At 40.8% G+C, this 21,415-nt stretch overlaps 1 protein-coding gene across 1 annotated transcript; it reads left to right on the plus strand.

Annotated features, from left to right (window-relative positions):
• Positions 1–7,213: 7,213 nt before the first annotated feature.
• SDE2 (SDE2 telomere maintenance homolog) lies at positions 7,214–21,055 on the plus strand. Its single transcript, XM_065888704.1, has 7 exons — positions 7,214–7,403; positions 13,202–13,319; positions 14,323–14,434; positions 14,770–14,939; positions 15,731–15,845; positions 17,759–18,263; positions 20,588–21,055. Exons 1-7 carry the CDS (start codon positions 7,284–7,286, stop codon positions 20,807–20,809), a joined length of 1,362 nt encoding a protein of 453 aa, XP_065744776.1. The 5' UTR covers positions 7,214–7,283; the 3' UTR covers positions 20,810–21,055.
• The last annotated feature ends 360 nt before the right edge of the window (positions 21,056–21,415 follow it).

The raw sequence follows: 21,415 nt of genomic DNA on the forward strand, positions 1-21,415 counted from the left end.
AGATTTGTTGTCAGCAGAGGTCAAGGGAGTGGGGTGGAAGAATTAGATGAAGGTGGTCAATTGTACAAATTTCTACTTATAAGGTAAATGAGCACTAGGGATGTAATGTACAGCCTGATAGCTGTAGTTAACACTGCTGTGTGGTATATCTGAAAGTTGTTAAGAGAGTAGATCCTAACTAAGAGTTCTCATCACAAGGGAAAAAACTTTTTTTTGGTACCTCTACGAGTTGATGCATGGTAACTAAACTTATTGTGGTAATTGTTTCACAATATATGTGAGACAAATCATCCTGTACACCTTAAGCTTATACAGTGCTGTAGGTCAATTATATCTTAATAAAACTGGGGGGGGAACCCACAGTTAACCATACTTCAGCCTCACCTTTTTAAAATACTAATCCTAGGGCAAACTAATAGGTGTATCTAGAAAAGAAGTTCCATAGTCAAATATGTTTGTGAAATATTGGATTAAACAAAGATAACAGAGTTTCTCAGGGCTTTTATCATGTTAATGAACTTTGTGAATCTCTAGGGGCCAGCATATGGTATGTGAGTGTTCCCAAATTTATTTGAAAATGGAATTCTTTTATAATAGTGCATTGTAAGAACCTAGCACTTCATGGAACACACTTTGGGAAACACTGCTCTAATTTAACACTAATACCCGAAGACTGTATATGAGTTGTTTGCATCTCCTAATAGCAGCACATAATATGCATTACTCCTCTCCTTCTTCCAAGGTCCAGAGGATTTCAACAGTGATTACAGGAGAAATATGCATTTCATATCCTTTATGAATCCTTTAGCCCAGATACCTGGGTTGTAGATTTTTAGCAAATATTCAAAAGAAAGCCCTCTACTAATGTATGGAAAATGAGAGAATTTTTGTGTCATTTCCAAACTTATCTTCTTACCCAGAGTGGCACAGATTGTCTTTCAAGGCACTGGGTCATTAAAAGAGAAGTTATGTGTTGAAATCACCATCATATTATAGTAACAAGGAGAAAGTTGTTTATTTGTACACAAAGCAGTCTGTCTTACCCTCTATTTGAAATATGTTAGAAGACGAAAGTTATTTGTGGGGAGAGCCTAAACAGCTAAGACTTTCACATCTGGAGCTTTCAGGAAACATGCTGTTCTGGAGAGCTGAGTTTTCTTTATTGCTAGAGTTTAACCTATATTCTCATGAGTTTTCAAAATTCTACCTTTTGGGTAGATCTTTTCTAAAATGTGTATCATGCCACCTTGTCATCTTAACTAGGGTACACTCCACATAACTGAGTCTTTCCTTCAAGGCTTTCACTCTGCTGTGATATAGGAAGATCTCCAGGGTCTATAGTGGTGTGTCACGCTGTTTGACCCATCACAAAATCTTCTCCAAGTCTTCCCTGGCATTAGTTTTGTCTTTTATATCACTCTGGCCAGCAACTATTACTTCTCATTCTTGTTCCCACACCAGACTCTTGCAGCCCCCATTTCGCTCTTCATTCTTGCCTCCCCATTTCATAGAATTTACTTCATATTAATTTACTAATTTTCTGTAGCCGACCACCACCCTTCTTAGAATCCTTTTTATTTTTATTTTTTTAAATTTTTGGTCACGCCACGTGGCTCGCTGGATCTTAATTCCCTGACCAGGGATTGAACCCAGGCCCACAGCAGTGAAAGTGCCGAGCCCTATCCACTGGACAGCCAGGGAATTCCCTTTGAATCCTTTTTAAAACAAAAAGAGTCTAGGGTTCTGTTGTTATAAATTATGCTGAAAATCTCTTCATGTTTATTGACTATTTGGCTTTCTTTTTCTATATCATTTGCTCATTCTTCTATTGGGTTGTCTGTCTTTTTCTTTTTGATTAGGAAATATTTCTATATATTCCAGATACTAATCCTTTTTGGTTATGTGCATTGCAAGTATCTTCTCCTAGCATTGTCATTTTGCTGGTGACATCTTTTGTCCTTTAGAAGCATTTCCATTTTCATGTAATTAAATGTAGTATTCTTTGCCTCTATGGTCCCACTAGAATCTAAGTTCTCTGGGATGAAGAATTGTCTATCTTACCCTCTTCTTGTTCTCAGTGCCTAGATCAGTGCCTGGCATCTAGTAGATTCTCAGTAAATATCTGTTAAATGAATGAATAAATTAATTAATGGATAAAAAAAGGAGTCTAGGATTTTATGAGATAAATTCACAGACGTTAGCTGTGTAGAGACGTTTGGGCTTATTTTATTTTTTACTTTTATAAAATGTGTTCTTAGGTAGGTGAGTTAGGCAGACAGCTGAGTTATTAAAATAAATTTAGTTAATTTATTTAACCTAGAATCCTAATTTAGTTGCCCAATGACCCCTGACATTTTAATTAATAAGGTACAACACCTTTCATTCAAAAAATCTCAAAGGATTTCGCCACTTGAAGTTTGACCACACCCTGCGGTACAAAGATAAATTCTAACAACAGCTGTAGTGTAGCTCTTCAGCTATTCAGAAGCAGATACACAGAGCAGTCAGATGAGTTTCCTGAGTTCATACAGTGAAACCTCTGGGGAGTAAGAAACATCTAATTTTTTCTCAGTCTCTCTATTCACCACATAACATTTCCTCTTCAGGTGCAAAGTAAAATTAAATAGTTAAGGTTATTTCTTTACTAAAGATAACTCCAGTTAGTGGACATGATGGTTAATTTTTTTTTTTTTTTTTTTTTGTGGTACGCGGGCCTCTCACTGTTGTGGCCTCTCCCGTTGTGGAGCACAGGCTTCGGACGCGCAGGCTCAGCGGCCATGACTCACGGGCCCAGCCGCTCCACGGCATTTGGGATCCTCCCGGATCGGGGCACGAACGCGCGTCCCCCACATCGGCAGGAGGACTCTCAACCACTGCACCACCAGGGAAGCCCCTTATTTTTACTTTTTATTTATTTTTTTAACATCTTTAAAAAATTTTTTTTATTTATTTTATTTTTTGCTGTGTTGGGTCTTTGTTGCTGCGTGTGGGCTTTTCTCTGGTTGCGGCGAGCAGGGGCTACTCTTCATTGTGGTGTGCAGGCTTCTCATTGCGGTGGCTTCTCTTGTTGCAGAGCATGGGCTCTTAGGCGCGCGGGCTTCAGTAGTTGTGGCATGTGGGCTCAGTAGTTGTGGCTCACAGGCTCTAGAGTGCAGGCTTAGTAGTTGTGGCACATGGGCTTAGTTGCTCCTCAGAATGTGGGATCCTCTCAGACCAGGGCTCAAACCTGTGTCCCGTGCATTGGCAGGCGGATTCCTAACCACTGTGCCACCAGGGAAGCCCCATTTTTTTAACATCTTTATTGGAGTATAATTGCTTTACAATGGTGTGTTAGTTTCTGCTGTATAACAAAGTGAATCAGCTATACATAAACATATAGCCCCTTATCTCCTCCCTCTTGCGTCTCCCTCCCAGATGGTTAATTTTATATGTCAACTTGACTGGGTCACGAGGTGCCCAAATATTTGGTCTAACGTTATTCTGGGTGTTTCTGGATGAGATATTAACATTTGAACCAGCAGACTGAGCAAAGCAGATTGCCCTCCCTAATGTGGGTGGGTCCCGTCCAATCAGTTGAAGGCCTGGATAGAGCAAAAAGCCCAACCCTCCTCCCAGTAAGGGAGAATTCCTTCTACCTGACTGCTTTCAAACTGGAACATCAGCTTTTTCCTGCCTTCAAACTCAAACTGAAACATTGGCTCTTTCTGAGTCTTGAGCCTGCTGACCTTCAGACTAGAACTACGCAATCAGCTTTCCTGGATCTCCAACTTGCCCATTTGCCCTGCAGATCTTGTGACTTGTCAGCCTTCATAATTGCATGGGGTGTGAGCCAATTCTTTATAATAAGTGTCTCTCTCTCTCTCTCTCTGTATACACACACACACATATATCTCCTATTGACTCTGTTTCTCTGGAGAACACTGACTAATGTAGTGGACATACTCTAATGTCAAATAATTAAAGGAAAAAATACTCCCAAAGACTTATCACTTCTCCAGCAGGAAAATCCCCTTTTGAAAGGCTTAGCTATGCAGAATTCATAAAGGATTGTGGATATCTATTGACTGGAGAGAAATTAAATTTCAGTGTTGAAAAAATTCCAGTGCTGAGATAGTAAATTTCTGAAAGATAGGTGCTTTGCCAGTTTTGTTTTATAGTTCTAGTACACTGAACAGCACGGCAGAAATTTTTAATGTAATGACATTATTTGATGGTGATGTAAGAATGATGATACCAAATAAGGCTTTGGAAACTACTGTTGGCATGATGATGCAAACAAGGTAATATCTAGGGCAATCAGGAGTGACAGAATGTATTGATGTAAGTCTACCCTAAGTGAAGATGCTTTCTTCTTGCTGATACTACAAAGAGGTGGGCTTCTACATTCAGCACTGACTGTGGGTCCAGCTTTTTATCTCTGCTCTGCGCTTCTACCCTACTCTCCTCTTCTGCCCTCTCCAGCATCAGAGCTAAACACAAACCTCTTCTACCTCTCAACTCCATCTCACCCTTGACGGGTCCTGTTTTCTTCCATCCAGTAAAGGAAGGAGGGTGGAGCTGTGCCTTCATTGGCAGCCAAACATCTTGGGTGCTTGCTTCAGGCTCCACCTCCTACACCAACCACCACCCAGTGTGGATTACACAGCTCTTACCCAGAAGCTGTTTTTCCATCCTAGGAGCTGACCTCATTGTTCCTGGGTCGGGAGCCATCTACAAGGTGACACTTACCAATTGGGGAGTCTAGAGCAGTTTTGCGTTTGTGGCACTGGAGGAGTCATCCTGTCCCATTGTCTTTTGTCGTAAAGACGGCATTGACAACCTCCTTTCGTCTTCTCTGAGCACGAACATGGCTGAAAACGCGGAAGTGCGACTTGTATGTCACACACGGATATAGTCTGTGAATTCAGTAGTTCAGGAGCCTTGCTGTCATTTATGAAAACTGCCAGAGCTGTACGGCTCTGCTTCCTGTTCTTACAGACCAGCAGGACATTCTGGCTCAGTTGAGCCCCCGTCACGGGCTGCCACACAAACGTTGTCTGGTGCTGTCATTTCCTGGCAGTGAACAATATTCCCCATTGCCTCGGGATGCTCTCACAGTGTCCTTCTTGTGGCGGTTGAACCAGTCTTCAAAAAGCAACTGTATAGCTAGAGTCAATCTTTTGGAGAAGATGGGCAGAAACAAGGTCAGTGTGGTTTATTGGAAAGAACACCAAATACAGTTCTAAGAGCACAGCTACACTCTTTTGATAGTAGAGGAACTAGGCCCCCACCCCCTCACCACTTAGTGTCACAACCCTACATGTGTCTTCCTGTCCCTTCCCTACCTAACACCGTGAGGTGGGAAACGTGGCAGCAGTTATCTCTGTTTTATCATAACCACTGACCAGTCTGGCCACACAACACCGTCTACTGGACACCACCACACACTCTCAGCCATCCAGCCAGGCAGCTGTGTTTCTAGGTTTTTTTCCACTGATGTGCACTGTTTTCTTGGCCACAGCCCTAACTTTAGGTACATCAATTTCCTCATTATTTAAATGTATTCAGTAATGAAAACCCAAGTTGAATCTGCATCCTTAGGAGAGAAAGCGTTCTCTTGGTGCAAGTTATGTCTCTTCAGATGTATATTGGGAATAATTAGACTTAATACCTTAGTAATTCATCAAATATCCAGCTAATATTGATTTAATGTCTACTTTGTGTGTGTCATAGTGCTAAGTGCTTATTGTGAAGATTTAACAACATTATATACTGCTCAGGAGATTTTTGTCTTTGAAAAGTTAATAATAGTTATTTCATATATTATATGACAAACGCCTTTTCAATACTTGGGATTTTTTTAACAATAGGAATTTAAATGCAACAAAGGGATAAAGAGTGAACAATTTCATTCAGACTTCAAGTTTTGGAAGGACTAGATATGGTGTTTGTTAGTAATAAACAATGTGGACTTCCCTTATTAGAAAGATACATACTTAGTGAGACATTTACTGACTCCAGGGTCACCATGTCACCCTCTTTGCAAAACACTGGTCTCTAGCACCGCACCTTTGTTATTTTGTGTAATTTTTATTTCCTGGCACCCCCACGGAGGCACTTTCTCATTTTTCCTCCTGTGTAAGTGAAATAAAGGTAACAGAGTCTATAACTTCAGAGGCCTTGAAATTTTACTTTTGTTCATACCGCCACAGTTAAAATGATTTCTGATTTTTTTGTTGCTTTCCCTTCAGCAGAGTTTCATTTGCCAAGTACCTGAGCGTCAGAGAATTCGATTCTGCGGGCGGATATATTTGTGTTTAACAGGTGCAGATATCTCCTAAGAACCCTCCTATCTTCACACTCGTCGCCTTTATATTTTTCAGGATTTTAGAAACACCATAATCTCAGCATATTAAATATGAAGGGACTCCTTCGGATTCCCAGAGCCTTAAAGTTAGGCTATGCAAATGTGTGCGAGCGTGTTTCCATGGTGCGGAATGAAAGTTACGGCAGGGTTTTTCGAAGCAGCATTTCTATAAGCGTCACTCCTGCCACTGCCTTTCACAAGGGCCCACTTGCTGTGAAATATTTTGAAAACAGAGCTGAAGTGAAGCTAACGCAGAGCGCAAACAGGCGGAAGTACGAATAAACTAAGCGTGGCAGGCAGAAACCGAGAGGTTGGCAGTTTCCGCAAAGGAAGAGAATGCTTGGTAAACCGGGAGGAAAAAACCGCCCAGGGGTGTTGTTTAGAAACCTCCTGACCTTCGTTTCCCTTGCTCCTAGGGTTGGGGGAGCTCCCCAGAGCCGAGGAAGCAGCCCCCCAAAACCGCTTCCGGGACTGAAGCTTCCCTCCTCACGCCCCCAGGGAGCAGCTCTTTCTCAGGCCACGATTCCCTGCGACCCAAAAATAACTACACAGACGTGAGGAAAAGGGCCAAAGCCTGCGGCACAGGGAGGTGCTTAGTTACCGACTTATCGCTTACAGCCAGAACGCTCGAAACCTAACCCAGCGCTAGCCTTTTATAGAGAGTCCCTGGAGCCCCGCCCTAGCAACTTCTCCTAGCAACGCCTCGCCCGGGTGCTCCGCGGGCTTATCTGCCTCTGCCAGGCTCTTCCTGTTCCCCTCCCCCAGGCAGCAGGCCCCGCCGCCCCAAGTCACGTGACTATCCCCAGGGGAGGAACAAGACGAGCGGAAGATGTGAGGGGCGGGGCGCTGGAGGGCGAGCTCAACGTCATCAAGATACGCCGAGCTGGTTGTGGCGCTTAGCGCTTCTGGGAGTCTTGAGATTCGGCGATTGGGTGAAATGGCGGAGCCTGCGGTCGTGGTGTGGCTTCGGGGCCCCAGCTTCGGGTGCAAGGCGGTGTGGTGTACCTCGGCCACGCGCTCCGTACGCGATTTTATCCACCGACACTGCCAAGATCAGGTCAGGTTTGTGGTTCCTGGAAGGAATGGGAAAGCAGGACAGGGGCAGGATTAGGTGCGGTGAGGGTCTGTCGGGGGCACGTCTATTCTTTGGGGTTCTCAGTTTTTGAGGCTGAGGGTTAGGGTTTTAAGGTGCTTCAAACTGATGCTGAGCCCTGCCTTTGCTTTTGTTTTGTGGTGGTTTTGTCTCACAGAAGGGAGAAAAACCCCTCCGCTCACGGGCGTTTAGTCCGGCCCTCAGTCTGGACTAACAGAATACACTTTGGTATTCTCTTCATTCGTAAATGAGGCAGTTGAACCAGATGATTTTTAAGGCTCGTTTCCTTACTTTCGCTCTGTGCTTATGTGACGTGCATTTTTTGTCCACTGATAACACAGCCCTCTTAGCTCCAACCTAGAGAAGTATGTCATATCCAAACCCAGGCCAAAGGATGGTTGGGAAGGAAATGGATTTATCTGGTCACTGGTCGGGGCCAAGCACTCACATAGGTCATGTCGAGCGCATGATTCTTAGGGCCTGTCATGTAGATGTTTTCACTAATCATTATGATGCTCTGATTTGCCCAGGCATATTTTTGAAAACCTGTCATTGACTTCTAAAGTTACATGTGTGGTTTACTTAATTATAAAGTAAGCAAGCTTTTACCATCTATAAGATATTAAACCTATTCAGTTATTTAAAGAATATGCTGGTCTCAATGAATCTAATTTTAATTTTGACATTTGATCTCCTATTAACACGTTAACACTGCAGTCTAAACCAAATCTTTACTTGGATTGGTTCCATGAAGAAGCAATGTCTGTTTGCAAATAATGTGGTTTTTCAGTTTCCCCATTTTTCTTCCTAGACTTCAGTCCAGTTTAAAAACTGTCAGAAATGTTTTTACCATCTGAATGGGGAAATATTTTCCAAAATAGTTGGATTTTAATATCTCTGAAAATGACTTTTATCTGATGACCAGTTTTCAAACTTACTGACAGTTGATCCAAAGTGAGACCAGAAAAAAATAAGATCTTAATTATGAGGGGTCTTGGAAAAAATAGTTTAAAATAAGCAAGAAATATAAACGAATGGATTCATTCATATACTTAAGACACATGGCCATAACAAGTATGAACAAAACTTATAAAAGGGCATTTGATGAGACACTGGAACGAATAAAAATAGCTCAAGTTCATGCTTATGCCTTTTAAAACAGAACTATTCTGACACATGATAAAGTTAGTGTTAGCTCTCCCTGAGAAAGTAAAAGTCAGCCTGGCTCTTCATCACACTGGGATAATACACAGATAAAGCTAGCTGCAAAGTTAATAGGAAACAGTGTTTCTCCCAAGGACATGGTACAGTGATGAAATGTCATAATGACTTCCTTGAAAGTCTGCTGCTTTTTTAGTCTTTGTGAAACCTTACCTCAAAAATCATAGACTATAAGAATAAACTGCTGTTGGAAGTTATATCAGTAAGAAGCATCCCACTCTTACCTTGAGAATCTAAGTCACTTTGATGTAGAGAAGCACTCTTGATTTCGCAGGTGCAGAGCTTCAGATTAGGGGTTTCCGGACACAACATTCCACATTTCTCTTAACTTTGTAGTTTCCGAGGAAAGAGGAGCCTGGATCTCCTTCACAGTCTAGACCTGATGTTGACTCTTATACACACAGCCCTGCTTTATTGTGAGCCTCTCGAAACATTGTTTCATTTAAATTTTACCTAAATTCCATCCACCCCAAATCCTATAATAACTATATCTTTTTATTTGTTGGTGAGACACCTCATGATTCCTCTTGTGTGCAGTCCCTCTCTTGTTGTAGTGAGTCAAGAAATTTGAGTTGTTGAACTATATGTTGTCTCTGGTGGCCTTCGGCTGATTGGCCAAAGACACACGTAATACTTTCTGCTTGAAATGCTCTGTAATGGTTAAAAACAGTTAAATTGATTGTAAATTTTCTTTGTTTTTTTTTCTACTAGTGATTATTAACTGACAAGAATCTTAACAAGTAGAAAATGCCATTTTGTTAATCAGTTGTCTCGTTAAATAAGCAGTTTTGTTTGGAAATGAAGTATGATGCATGATGTATAATCTTTCAGCCTTCATGTTAAAGTCTTTTAAAGTTATTTAGGATTTTAGAAATACCATACCCATTGGATATATAAGATATTAAAAGAAACTAAAGTAGCTTTTAATTTATAAACATTAAACATATAGGAGGTATATTATATGTCTCATTTAATTTTTAGAACTCTTTAAAGTGGACAGTATTTTATAGGCAAGAATAGTCCTTCATGTTAATCACATCATTGCATATAGCCTGAGCTCCCTTGCTCCTCTCTCCTGGTATCATATTTGCCTGGGAAAACTCCAGTCAGTTTAAATCCAGCTCTCCACCTGTTTTACCTGGCATCTGGGCAGTGACTGTGGTGGGGGAACTAATCACGCAAACAAGTCTCACTACAAATTCATAAACACCAAACTTAGTGGTGCTTGGCATTTCTACTGTATTTCTCTAACCCAGAGCATGCTTCCACTGGGTTGCAGGACTGCTGAGAATATTGATCTAAGTAGTCCTTGGGCAGCTGGACAGAACCCAGGATCTCAACACATCTTTAATAGCCTGGCTCATTTTTCCTAGGGTGTCATCCAAATATTATTTGTGTATACCATGGTGTGAAAAGGGTTGAGAGGCACTGCTCAGTTCATCACTCTTTCACTCTCGTAGATTACTTTTTCACATCTCTCTTTAAATCTCCAAGACTTCTTCCATCCCAAAGATCATACTTTGTACTCAAGCAGTAAGGAGAGAATTTCTGCATCGTCACACCAGTGCCTCTGGTAGGTACCTGCTGTATATTCAGCCTCCTTGTCGGTTACTGTGGATGCACTGTCATTATTTTACAAATAATTTGCAATTATCTTCTACTTTGTACAGTAACCCCTCCCCCTCACCTACTGAAAGACTTATTTGGGCGTTAGTTCTTTCTCCCCTGTATTTTCCAGTGTTTTCCCTTTTTACAGCATCATTCCTACCGGTGTGCAAACGTGAGCCCACATCCATTCTAGCTATCACCTTATTTTCTCTGATTTTCTTTATAAAAAAATATTCTTGAACATATAACTTTTCTCCTTTAGAACCCACTCTAGTTCGGGTTTTTTGTTCCCATCACTCCAACAGAACAGCTCCTTGTCATACTGGTCAGTATCTTCTATGTTGCCATATCCAGTGATCAGTTTGCAGTTTTCATCTTGCTTTGTCTGTCAGTGCCAGTTTGCACAATTGACCACTCCCCGCCGGAGTACACTTTTCTCACTTGTCCAGATATCACAGTTCTCGTCCACCTCACTGGCCTCTCCTTTCCAGTCTTTTACAGTTTCCTCCTCATCAGCCTGAACTCTAATCTTGGAGGGGCCCCTCCCTCATCCCAGTGATTTCATCCATACTCATGGCTTTAACTACCGTCGGTATGGTATGCCGACAACTTTCAAATGTAAATCCCCAGTGCAGACCTCTTCCCCACACTCCAGACTTGTATAGCCACCAGTCTATTTGGCATCTCCATCTGGCTGTGCAATAAACATCTCAAAGTAAAATATCTGAGATGAGACTAATTTTCTCCCTCAAACTTCCTTTTCCCTCTTAATGAATGACAGCTCCATTTTCCCATTTATCAGACTGGATTTTTGCAATCATCTCTAATTCCTCTCTTGATCTCACTCCCTTCACCCAGAGCATTAGCAAATCCTGTTGCCTTTACCTTCAGAGTATCCTCAGAATCTCACATTTCTCATCATCTCTGCCACTACTGCCCTGGTACAAATAGCCTTCATTTCTTACCTGGATTATCACAATAGCTTCTCAATGATCTCTCTGCTTCTATAGTCTTACTTTCAGTTTAACAGCTAGAGTGATACTTTAAGAGCATGACTCAGATCGCACTTTGTTCAAAACTCTACAATAGTTTTATTCAGAGTAACATCCAGAGTCCTTACAGTGGTTTCGAAGGCCTTATCACTCCCCTTTTGTGTACTTCGTTCTAGCCTCATTGGCTGTGTTGTCATTCCTTGAATAAGTTCATTCCTGTTGCGTTTGCTCTTGTCTCTGTCTGGAATACTGTTCCCCCAGGTAGTCACATGGCTCATTCTCTCACTTTCTTTAATTCTCCGCTCAAATGTCACTTGATCAGAGAGGCTTTCCTTGACTATATATATTAAATAGATTACCACCACACCCATCCACATATCTTATCCCCTTTACCCTGCATATCACCACTTGGCATGATATATAATTTGTTCATTATTTGTCTTCCCCCACTAGAATGTTAGCTTCATGAGACAGGATCTGTATTCACTGTAGTATTCATGGTAGTATTCCAACACTTGAAAAGTACCTGGCAAATAGTAGGTACTTAATATTTGCTGAATGAATGAATGGGTCCCATTGAAATAGCTGTATGATGTGGTTCAGAATGAATGTTCATAGTTTCCACTTCAGGAAGATGACGGCAATGCATTTTTCCTTTCTATTCCTATTTAGATCTCTCTTTTCTTCATGTTGCAGAGTTAATTGTCAGCCTCCTAAGTTCCATATAACTTTGGTGAATACTCCTCTCTTGTCTCATTTTATGGCATTAGAAACTTGTTTAGAAAGACTTACAGTTTTTATATTTTCTTTTCATCATTTGATCTGAGAATTTTTTTGAAATACATAGAGTGAGTTTGGGGGAGTGTACTTGGGCTTCTGCAGTGATTGGCTGGAACTCAGGGGGATGCTGGCAGAAGAGATGAGGCACCAACTGCCAGCTGGTCCTAAAGCTGTTAAAGCTTATATAGGTAGTATATTAAAAATCAGGGCTTCCCTGGTGGCGCAGTGGTTGAGAGTCCGCCTGCCGATGCAGGGGACACGGGTTCGTGCCCCAGTCCAGGAAGATCCCACGTGCCGTGGAGCAGCTGGGCCCGTGAGCCATGGCCGCTGAGCCTGCACGTCCGGAGCCTGTGCTCTGCAACAAGAGAGGCCACAACAGTGAAAGGCCCGCGTACCACACACACACACACACAAATCATACTTTTTCTCCTCCTCTCCTCTCTTCTTACCCCTATCTACACTTTTCATGATGTCACTTTTAAACTTTGGGGCCACTCAGTGTTCAACTTGATACTACCTGTTTTTAAAAGTCAGAGGAAGTGGGACCTTCAGAGTTACTAGGTCTGAGCACTGAATATTCTACCTTGACTCCTATTTCCTATTAGAGAAGGAGAAAGAGCAGGTTTTTTTTTCTGTTGTTTTTTTTTTTTTAACATTTATTTATTTGTTTGGCTGTGCCTGTCTTAGTTGCGGCACGTGGGATCTTCATTGCTGCATGCGGGCTCTTGCAGCATTCGGGATCTTTTTTTAAGTTGCATCGTGCAGTATCTTTAGTTGTGGTATGCAAACTCTTAGTTGTGGCGTGTGGGATCTAGTTCCCTAACCAGAGATCGAACTTGGGCCCCCTGCACTGGGAGTGTGGAGTCTTAGCTACTGGGCCACCAGGGAAGCCCTGAGAGCAGTTTTAATTTTCACCCAAAAGGCAGAAATTTCTTCTATATATCATGATTAAGTATTAGGAAGAAATTGTACCTAGAATACATCATACAAGATGAGTTTTTTCTTTTAGTAGTTTCCATTTTTGCAATTCAACAAATATTAATTGAACACATACTGTCTCCTTATAACTGGAGTAATAAAAAGATAAGCTAGGTCCCTTTCTGCAAGAAACTTGTATTGTCTCATAAACAGCATTGAAAGAACCCCCAAACTTGTCTCTAGGATATTCCAGTGGAATGCTACTTTGTGAAATGCAATGGATTACTCGTTAACACCAGTGACACAGTGCAGCATGGAGCTGTTTATAGTTTGGAACCCAGACTTCGTGGTGGAAAAGGAGGTAGGACATGAATGTTGATGGCTTAGTTGTAACACATCTGTGTTCTGTAGCCATATGTATTAAATTAACAAACTCCTTGGTGTCTGTAATGTACCAGCCTCGATTTGCCTTGTGAAATCCTTTGTTTGCTTATCTAATTTTGCATATTTTCTCTTTTATTCTTTTTGAGGTAGATACCGTCTGATAAAATTCCCACCTTCTCCAGCTGGATCACTCTTAGGCACCCTAGGCTCTCAAACTCTAGGGAGGATTAGATGAAGAGGGGTGATTGTTATTCTGTCCAGTTTGCAGACGAGTGTCAAAACAATCAAATCTCCTTGTGCTTTTCTCAAGATTTTTGCCTAGTTATTGTAGTTCCAAGAGAGGTCTAAAGTCACTTTATGAAATACAACCATTTACAGATTGAGGTAGATTAAGGTCCTGGTTGTAGTAACTCATCTTAGAAGAGAAAAAAGAAACTAAAAGAGCAAAAACTGAATATGAACAGTTCTTGGTATTTCTCCTGATGCACTAACATGTAATCCTTAGGCTTTCTCAAAATCTGTGGTGATTCGGTTTGGTTTTCAAAGAGCTAACATTTCAGATTATAATCATCCTGCTGTTCGAAATTGTGTCAGTAAGAATGAAGCTTGTCGTATCAGCCAGTGACAGCTTAAAATTGCCTCCTTGCAAAATCTCACCATATAATTTTTTAAATTCTTAATCGTGGAATCTTGAGATTTCTGGCACTAGGTAAAGCCCTCTAAAATAGCCCAGTGGTGTGGGTATTGATACAATATTGCAGGAGTATAAGAGGAAGTGTAAAAAGCATGAGATTGAACCAAGTTTATCAGTACTCTTAACCTTTGCCACCTGGGTTAGAATCTTGATGTACATTTCCTTTAAAACGGAAAAGAAAGTAGAGATCACCTGTAGTCTTGTGATATAATACTGTTTTCACAAATTTGGCTTTTGTCCATCCTTGAACACTTTTAACCTGCTTTCTCCAAACATATTTGCTCAGGTTTTGGCTCTATGCTCCGAGCACTTGGTGCTCAGATTGAGAAGACAACCAATCGAGAAGCTTGCCGGGATCTCAGTGGAAGGAGACTGCGAGATGTCAATCACGAAAAAGCGTAAGATGCCCACCTGTTTTTATTTTTTTTTAGAAACATACTTTTCTAGCATTAGTGATTGTACGCATGCCATGCATATCAGAAATGTAAACTTGAAATACTTATGCTCTAATTTGTTGTTATCAGATTTAACTTTTTCTGTAATTTAATAATTATCTTTGGGTTTTAGTCAAGTCCATAACAGTATGCTAAGTAGTAAGCATGGCACACCTTTCTGAGGGAATATCACAGTATGAACAAGAATGCATTAATTTGTCTGGGTGGGGTGTTTTATGTATAAAAACACATGTGTATAATATGGCCATTCAGTTACATCTCTTCTCTCCCATCCCCAGAATGGCTGAGTGGGTAAAACAACAAGCCGAGCGAGAAGCTGAAAAGGAGCAAAAGCGCCTGGAACGACTGCAGCGGAAGCTTGCAGAACCCAGGCACTGCTTCACCAGCCCCGACTACCAGCAGCAGTGCCATGAGATGGCCGAGCGTCTGGAGGATTCCGTCCTCCGAGGTGAGAATGAGGATTCCTTAGTGCCATCAGCAGGCGTCCCTGCAGCCAGCTGTTCCACACAGAGGGCAGTTCTTAAGCCTTTTTGGGTTACAGACTTCTGAGAAACTGATGAAGCTGTGGAATTTCTCCCCTCAGTAATGAATACAGTATATCTTTTATACAACCCAGGGAAAAAACCCATACACTCTCACAGCATTTGACATACTTGACCCCTGAACTCTGTGGGCTCATGGGCCCCAGGTAAGAATACTTTTTGTGCTTCATGGGAATAAGCTAAGTCTTCAAGGAGGTGCCTAGACCCCAACATTTTGCTTCCAGTTTTAGGTCCCTTTTTTAAAACACGGTTTTTAATGAGAATGATTTTCATTAACTTTTATGTTTTTAGCATCCAAAGCATTATGCTAGGGCTGTTGTGCATTCAATTGAATAAGAAGGAGTCTTTTCCATCAAAAGGGTTATGGCATAACAGGGGAAAGACAGTTGTGTGCAAATAACAAGCACAAGGGGATGAATCGTTAGGTTTGAGGAGAGATACGTATGAATCTGTCAGCCTCAAAATTACAAATTGGACATGGTGCTTTAAAAATCCGGTTCAAGAGCCAGAATGCTTATCTTAAATCTGTATAAATTTGAGATTAGTCTCCTTTTAACTGGATTAAATTTTGGTGTGTTAAGAAATTTAAATGTAGAGCTTTAGATTGCAGCTGTTTTTGCAATTCAGATTATTTATAAATTCTTTAATTGAACTTAGTCCTGATAGTAGAAACTGAGTTGTTAAAATGTCTGGTTAGGTATGCAGGCTGCCTCCAGCAAGACGGTATCGGCAGAAGTCGGTGAGAGTCGGAAACGGCCTAACAAATCAAAAACAGACAGAGCAGCCAGTGCAGAGAAGAGGAAATGCTTTTGGTAAGTGTGTTCATTTTCATTTCAAACAGATCTTTGAGAACTGAAGAAAAAAAAATTTTTTTTTCCTTCTATTTATCCCTCTGGAATATCTTGTTCTGAAACTTACCTACTATATTTTTTTCTTATCTACCTGGAATAAACATACTTTTAAGTAAAGTCTGACGGAAGCTCAGAAATTTTCCAGAGTGCTTCAGTTCAGGTTTCGGTGATTCTCACATTGTATACATTAGTAATGGTTTCTGCCATAAGTGCCATTCACAGAATCTAAAGGATAATTCTTTTCCTTACAGTGGAAAGTCACATAAAAATAGCTTTATACTTGAATTACTGTTAGGTGTTGAAAGAGTTAACTTTCAGAAATTCCAGGTGGAAGCCATGGCTTTACTTTCCAGGTGGTTCTGTTTTCTCTGTGGTTTTTCGTCGTCATCACTGAGGTCTTTGGTCACTTTGCCAGACCTCTCTTCACCACTTTTGTACCTGCAGGTGAAAAGCACAACAGTACTTTTTCTTATCCATTCTTCTTACAGTTCTCCCACCCTTCCCAGTTGGTCCTCTGGTTACCAGCTCAGTTCCCTTGGGCCGAGTTCTAGAATATGATAAGTGCAAATGGATCTTGGTTTCCTTGTTGGCCTCCCCTTTGGGGATAGAAAGATAATTATTAACTAAACACCATGTAACTCTGTGAGTCCAGCATAGAATTTTTTGTGTTCTTTCTGAAATGTGAATTAAATGTTCCTGAGAGAAAAGATAGTAGTATTTCCTGTGGGTTTCTTTTTTTTAAGCCAGGTTTATTGTGGTATAATTTATATATGGTAAAATTCACCCTTTTTTTTTTTTTGCGCTACACGGGCCTCTCACTGTAGTGGCCTCTCCCGTTGCGGAGCACAGGCTCCGGACGCGCAGGCTCAGTGGCTGTGGCTCACGGGCCCAGCCGCTCTGCGGCATGTGGGATCTTCCCGGACCAGGGCACAAACCCGTGTCCCCTGCATCGGCAGGCGGACTCTCAACCACTACGCCACCAGGGAAGCCCAAAATTCACCCTTTTTGAACAGTTCTACACGTTTTGAAAATTTTATAATATACAGTCATGTAACCATCACCAAAATCAAGCTATGGAATATTTTTATCACCCTAAGACGTTCCCACGTGTCCCTTTGCAGTTAATTTTCTTCCCCCACCTCCATTCCTGGCAACCGCTGATCACTGGTGTGATGTTTGTTCATATGGTTTTGTCTTTTCCAGAATGTCATTATGTCTGCTGCTTTCACTTACAATAATGCTTTCAAGATCCACAGATGGTATTATATTGTATCAGTAGTTCGTTCCTTTCTATTGCCAAGTATTGTTGCGTGGTATGTCTGTACCACAATTTGTTTATCAACCATTCTCTAGCTGTTAGAGGTTTGGGTAGTTTCCAGTCTTGGGCAATTATGAATAAAACAGGATTTTCTTTCTTTTTTTTTGGCCGTGCCATGTGGCATGCGGGATCTTAGTTCCTTGACCAAGGATTGAACCTGTGCCCCCTGCAGTGGAAACTGAGTCCTAACCACTGGACTGCCAGGGAGTTCCCAGGATTTTCTTTTAATTGTTTATTATTTTATCTAATTTCCAACAGTTAAAATTCATACAGTATTGGGGAAAAAAGTTTTAAGCAAAACCAGTTTGTTTTAAGAGAGTCACAGCTTTTAAAAAGAGATCCTGTTGGATCTTTGGCATGTTGCTTCCAGTCTCACTGAAGTTTTTTTTCCTTTTATCCCTCTCTGGAGTATCTTGTTCTGAAACTCACCTACTCTCCTCTCTAGCTAGCCGATACCTTTATTCAGAGTCTGTTTCCTGGACAAACTGCAACTCTTTTTTTTTTTTTTTAAGTAGAAGCTGTAAATGGTGTTAAACCTTTTTGTTGCTTCTAATAGGTTGGGCATGGAAGGACTAGAGACTGCAGAAGGGTCTGGCTCTGCGAGCTCCGATGATGACAGTGCAGAAGCACCTAGTACTTCAGGAATGAGCTTTCACGTTCCCCAAAATGGCAGTGATGTTGTTGAGATGGCAGCCGAATTTCCTAGTAGCTCTCAGCAGGCAAGAGTTTTGAGTGCAGACTCTAGATCACGAGAAGAACTACAGACCCCTGTGACGGACTCTGGGAATGGTATTTCAGAAGACTTGTATGCTGAGCTGGGAGAGGCATCTATCCAGGAGTACATGGAAAGGAAGATGGCTTTAGAAACAGAGAAAACCCAGGAGAAAAATGAGGCAGAGAGTAAAGAACCCTTAGAAAAGGAAGCAGCTGGAGTTGGACTGAATAAGGAGCAGAAGACCAAAGAAATGACTGATGGGGAAAGAGGTGCCAAGGGAGCCCCTGGAGGAGACAGGGAAAACATACCTGTTGCCAAGCTGGAGGAAAGCCAGTCAGGAAACACAGTAAGTAAATTTGCGGGGGGTGATGTCTGAAGCCAAATCAGTTTAATCTCTGTAGTAAGTCGTTAAAATGAAAAGATGTGCTTTTTCCCATCAGCTGCTTAGTGGAAAAGCTTGTTTAATAATCAGAAGTATAGATGATGGTGAAGCTTGCCATGTCCCCCCCCAAAATCCTTAGTTTTTTGTTTTTTGTTTTTTTTGTGGTACGTGGGCCTCTCACCGTTGTGGCCTCTCCCGTTGCGGAGCACAGGCTCCGGATGCGCAGGCTCAGCAGCCATGGCTCACGGGCCCAGCCGCTCCGCGGCATGTGGGATCTTCCCATACCGGGGCACGAACCCGTGTCCCCTGCATCTGCAGGTGGACTCTCAACGACTGCACCACCAGGGAAGCCCAGTTTTTGTTTTTTTTAAAGCTCTGGAATTGGTATTATTTTGCCACTAGGTGGTGTCCTTGGTTCCATATTTCATCAATTCTAAGATGCACGTTTTTCACGTTTTAATATCTCTGAATTTGAATATATATCACCTTATAGTTTAATTGGTATTATTATTCTTTCTTAATAACATGCACTAATAATATGCATATTATGATAGATGGCATTTTTAGCTTTGATAAAATGTGCTTATTTTCCTATCACTAAATTTCTAGTTACTTAGTTTTTCTTTCTCATGTGAGTTACTGTTTGAATACAGTTGTCAGTTGGATGTGAAGATCTTTCCTGTAGAAGAGGAGCAGCTCCTTTTAAATTTATCATTAAATCTTAAGCCCCACACTCAACCTTTTTAAAATTTATTTTCATTGTGCATGCTTTTCCTTAAATAGTTATTTGCCGCCTTTAGTGGACTTACTTCAGCAAAAATCTTTAACGTTCACTCTTCAGTCTAATGATTTGCTTTTTAGGATAGATGAAACCTGAACTACTTGGCTTCTTTGGTAAACACAAAGCTTATCATTATTTATTTAACCAGCACCTTCCCTACTGGTGCTGGTTAAATAAGCAAAAATGCACATATTGCCCTTTCTAGGGAAGATAGTGAAATTTTTTATGCTAAGGGCTTTAAATTGACCCTTACACCATCTCTGGAGTTACAAGCATGTAGCTTTTATGTTACTCATATATGCTAGGAGTTTATCCTAGTCTTGGAAAAATGAAGAAAGGAAAATAGAATAAAACCTGATTTGATTTTCAATCTTTGAGCTTTTGACTGTGAAAATTTTGTTCTTGATGTAGTTGTAGCTGTTGTATTCATAATAATCATGTACAACCATGTGTGATTCTCCAAAGACACATAAGTGGTGGTTTAGGATTTGGCCGTATATAAAGAAGCCAAGATTCACTCCAGAAATCTTAACAAAATGGACTTTTTTTTAAAAAAAAATAAAGATCACCTAGAAAGATAGTTTGTCCCTAGAGCTCTTCAATATTTTTAAAAAACAACTTACTGTGAGAGAAAATTACTGACCTTTGAATATGTTTTTTAAAAAAAAACCCTAGGGCTTCCCTGGTGGCGCAGTGGTTGAGAGTCCGCCTGCCGACGCAGGGGACATGGGTTCGTGCCCCGGTACGGGAAGATACCACGTGCCGCGGAGCGGCTGGGCCCGTGAGCCATGGCCGCTGGGCCTGCGCGTCCGGAGCCTGTGCTCTGCAACGGGAGAGGCTACAACAGTGAGAGGCCCGCGTACTGCAAAAAAGAAAAAAAAAACCTAGGTGGTGAATGTTTTCATTCTTTGCAGAGCACCCATCATTGGAAGTATTTAATTAAAAAAAAAAAAGTATTTAATTTTGTCTTAAAGTCTATAAAGGTACTTGGTGGATAGAACAGTTGCAAGTCTTTTGAACAGCATTTAAATTTGTCAAGTTATATAAGTGAGAACTTTGATAATCACAGTTATTTGATTAAAATAGAAAGCTTAGGATTATGGGGTTAGTAGATTCACAGGCATAGGAATCTCATTAAAATGAGGCTTTATAGGGTGCTGCTCTTTTCTCTGGTCATAGTATGGGGGTAGGTGAGGTACATTTTGCTGTTTGAATTTTTACTGGAAAAATCAAAAAAGAAAAGTAATATTAAGAATCTGTTCAAGAATTCTATAACTTGTTACTCTTCTGAATACTTGTTTCTAAGTATATAGATAAAAAATTAATATTTATTAATTATATGTATTGACAATGTGTAGAGAATAGCATGATTATTAAAATTCAGTAGTAAGATATGACATATTAAATGAAGATTTCTTGAAAAACAGAAGGTCGATGACAATTGAAGAAAGTTTTATTCAGAGGAATGGACCTATTTAAAATTTTTCTTTCTTTTTCTTCTTCTCAGGATATTGGTCAGGAAACTGTAGATTTACTGGCGTTCAGCTCTGTTGCAGAAGTGGAGTTGCTGGGTTTGGAGAAGCTCAAGTGTGAACTCACGGCCCGGGGACTGAAGTGCGGGGGCACTCTCCAGGAGCGGGCGGCGAGGCTCTTCTCTGTCAGAGGACTGGCAAAGGAGCAGATAGATCCAGCTTTATATGCCAAGCCTTCGAAAGGGAAGAAGAAGTGAATTTCATCGGAGCTGATCTCCTGTTTCTTTATAGGCTAGCGCTTACAACCTGTATAATGTTGACTCTTGGACATTATTCTTGTTGCTATTAAAGGTGACTTTTTAATAACCAAATTCTAACTATCCTCTTTTTCATTATTAGATTTATAGAATTAATTTGTGAAACCCTCTGGGCCTGAAGTTTTTTTTGTGGGAAGGTTTCTTATAACTTATTTCTTTAATAAATATAGGGCTATTCAGAGTTTGGGTTTCATCTTCTGTTGTTTAGGTAAATTATAATTTCAAAGAATTTGACCCCAGTTGTCAGATTTGTGGACATAAAGTTATTCATAATAGTCTTTTCTATCCTTTTAACATCTTATAGGAGCTGTAGTGGTAACTTCTTTTTCATTCTGGTACTGATAATTTCTGCTTTCTCCTTGATCAGTCTAGCTAGGAGTTTATTGTTTTGTTCTGTTTTCAGAGCCAACTTTTGCCTTTGTTGATTTTTAATTGTTTTTAATTTCATTGATTTTTGCTCTTTATCATTTCCTTTCTTCTACTTAGGTTGGGTTTACTTTGCTCTTTTTTCTTTATCTTCTTAAGGTAAGTCCTATGTCACTGATT

Source organism: Phocoena phocoena, chromosome 1 (genome assembly GCF_963924675.1).
Source record: "Phocoena phocoena chromosome 1, mPhoPho1.1, whole genome shotgun sequence".
In the NCBI taxonomy this organism is placed as follows: domain Eukaryota; kingdom Metazoa; phylum Chordata; class Mammalia; order Artiodactyla; family Phocoenidae; genus Phocoena; species Phocoena phocoena.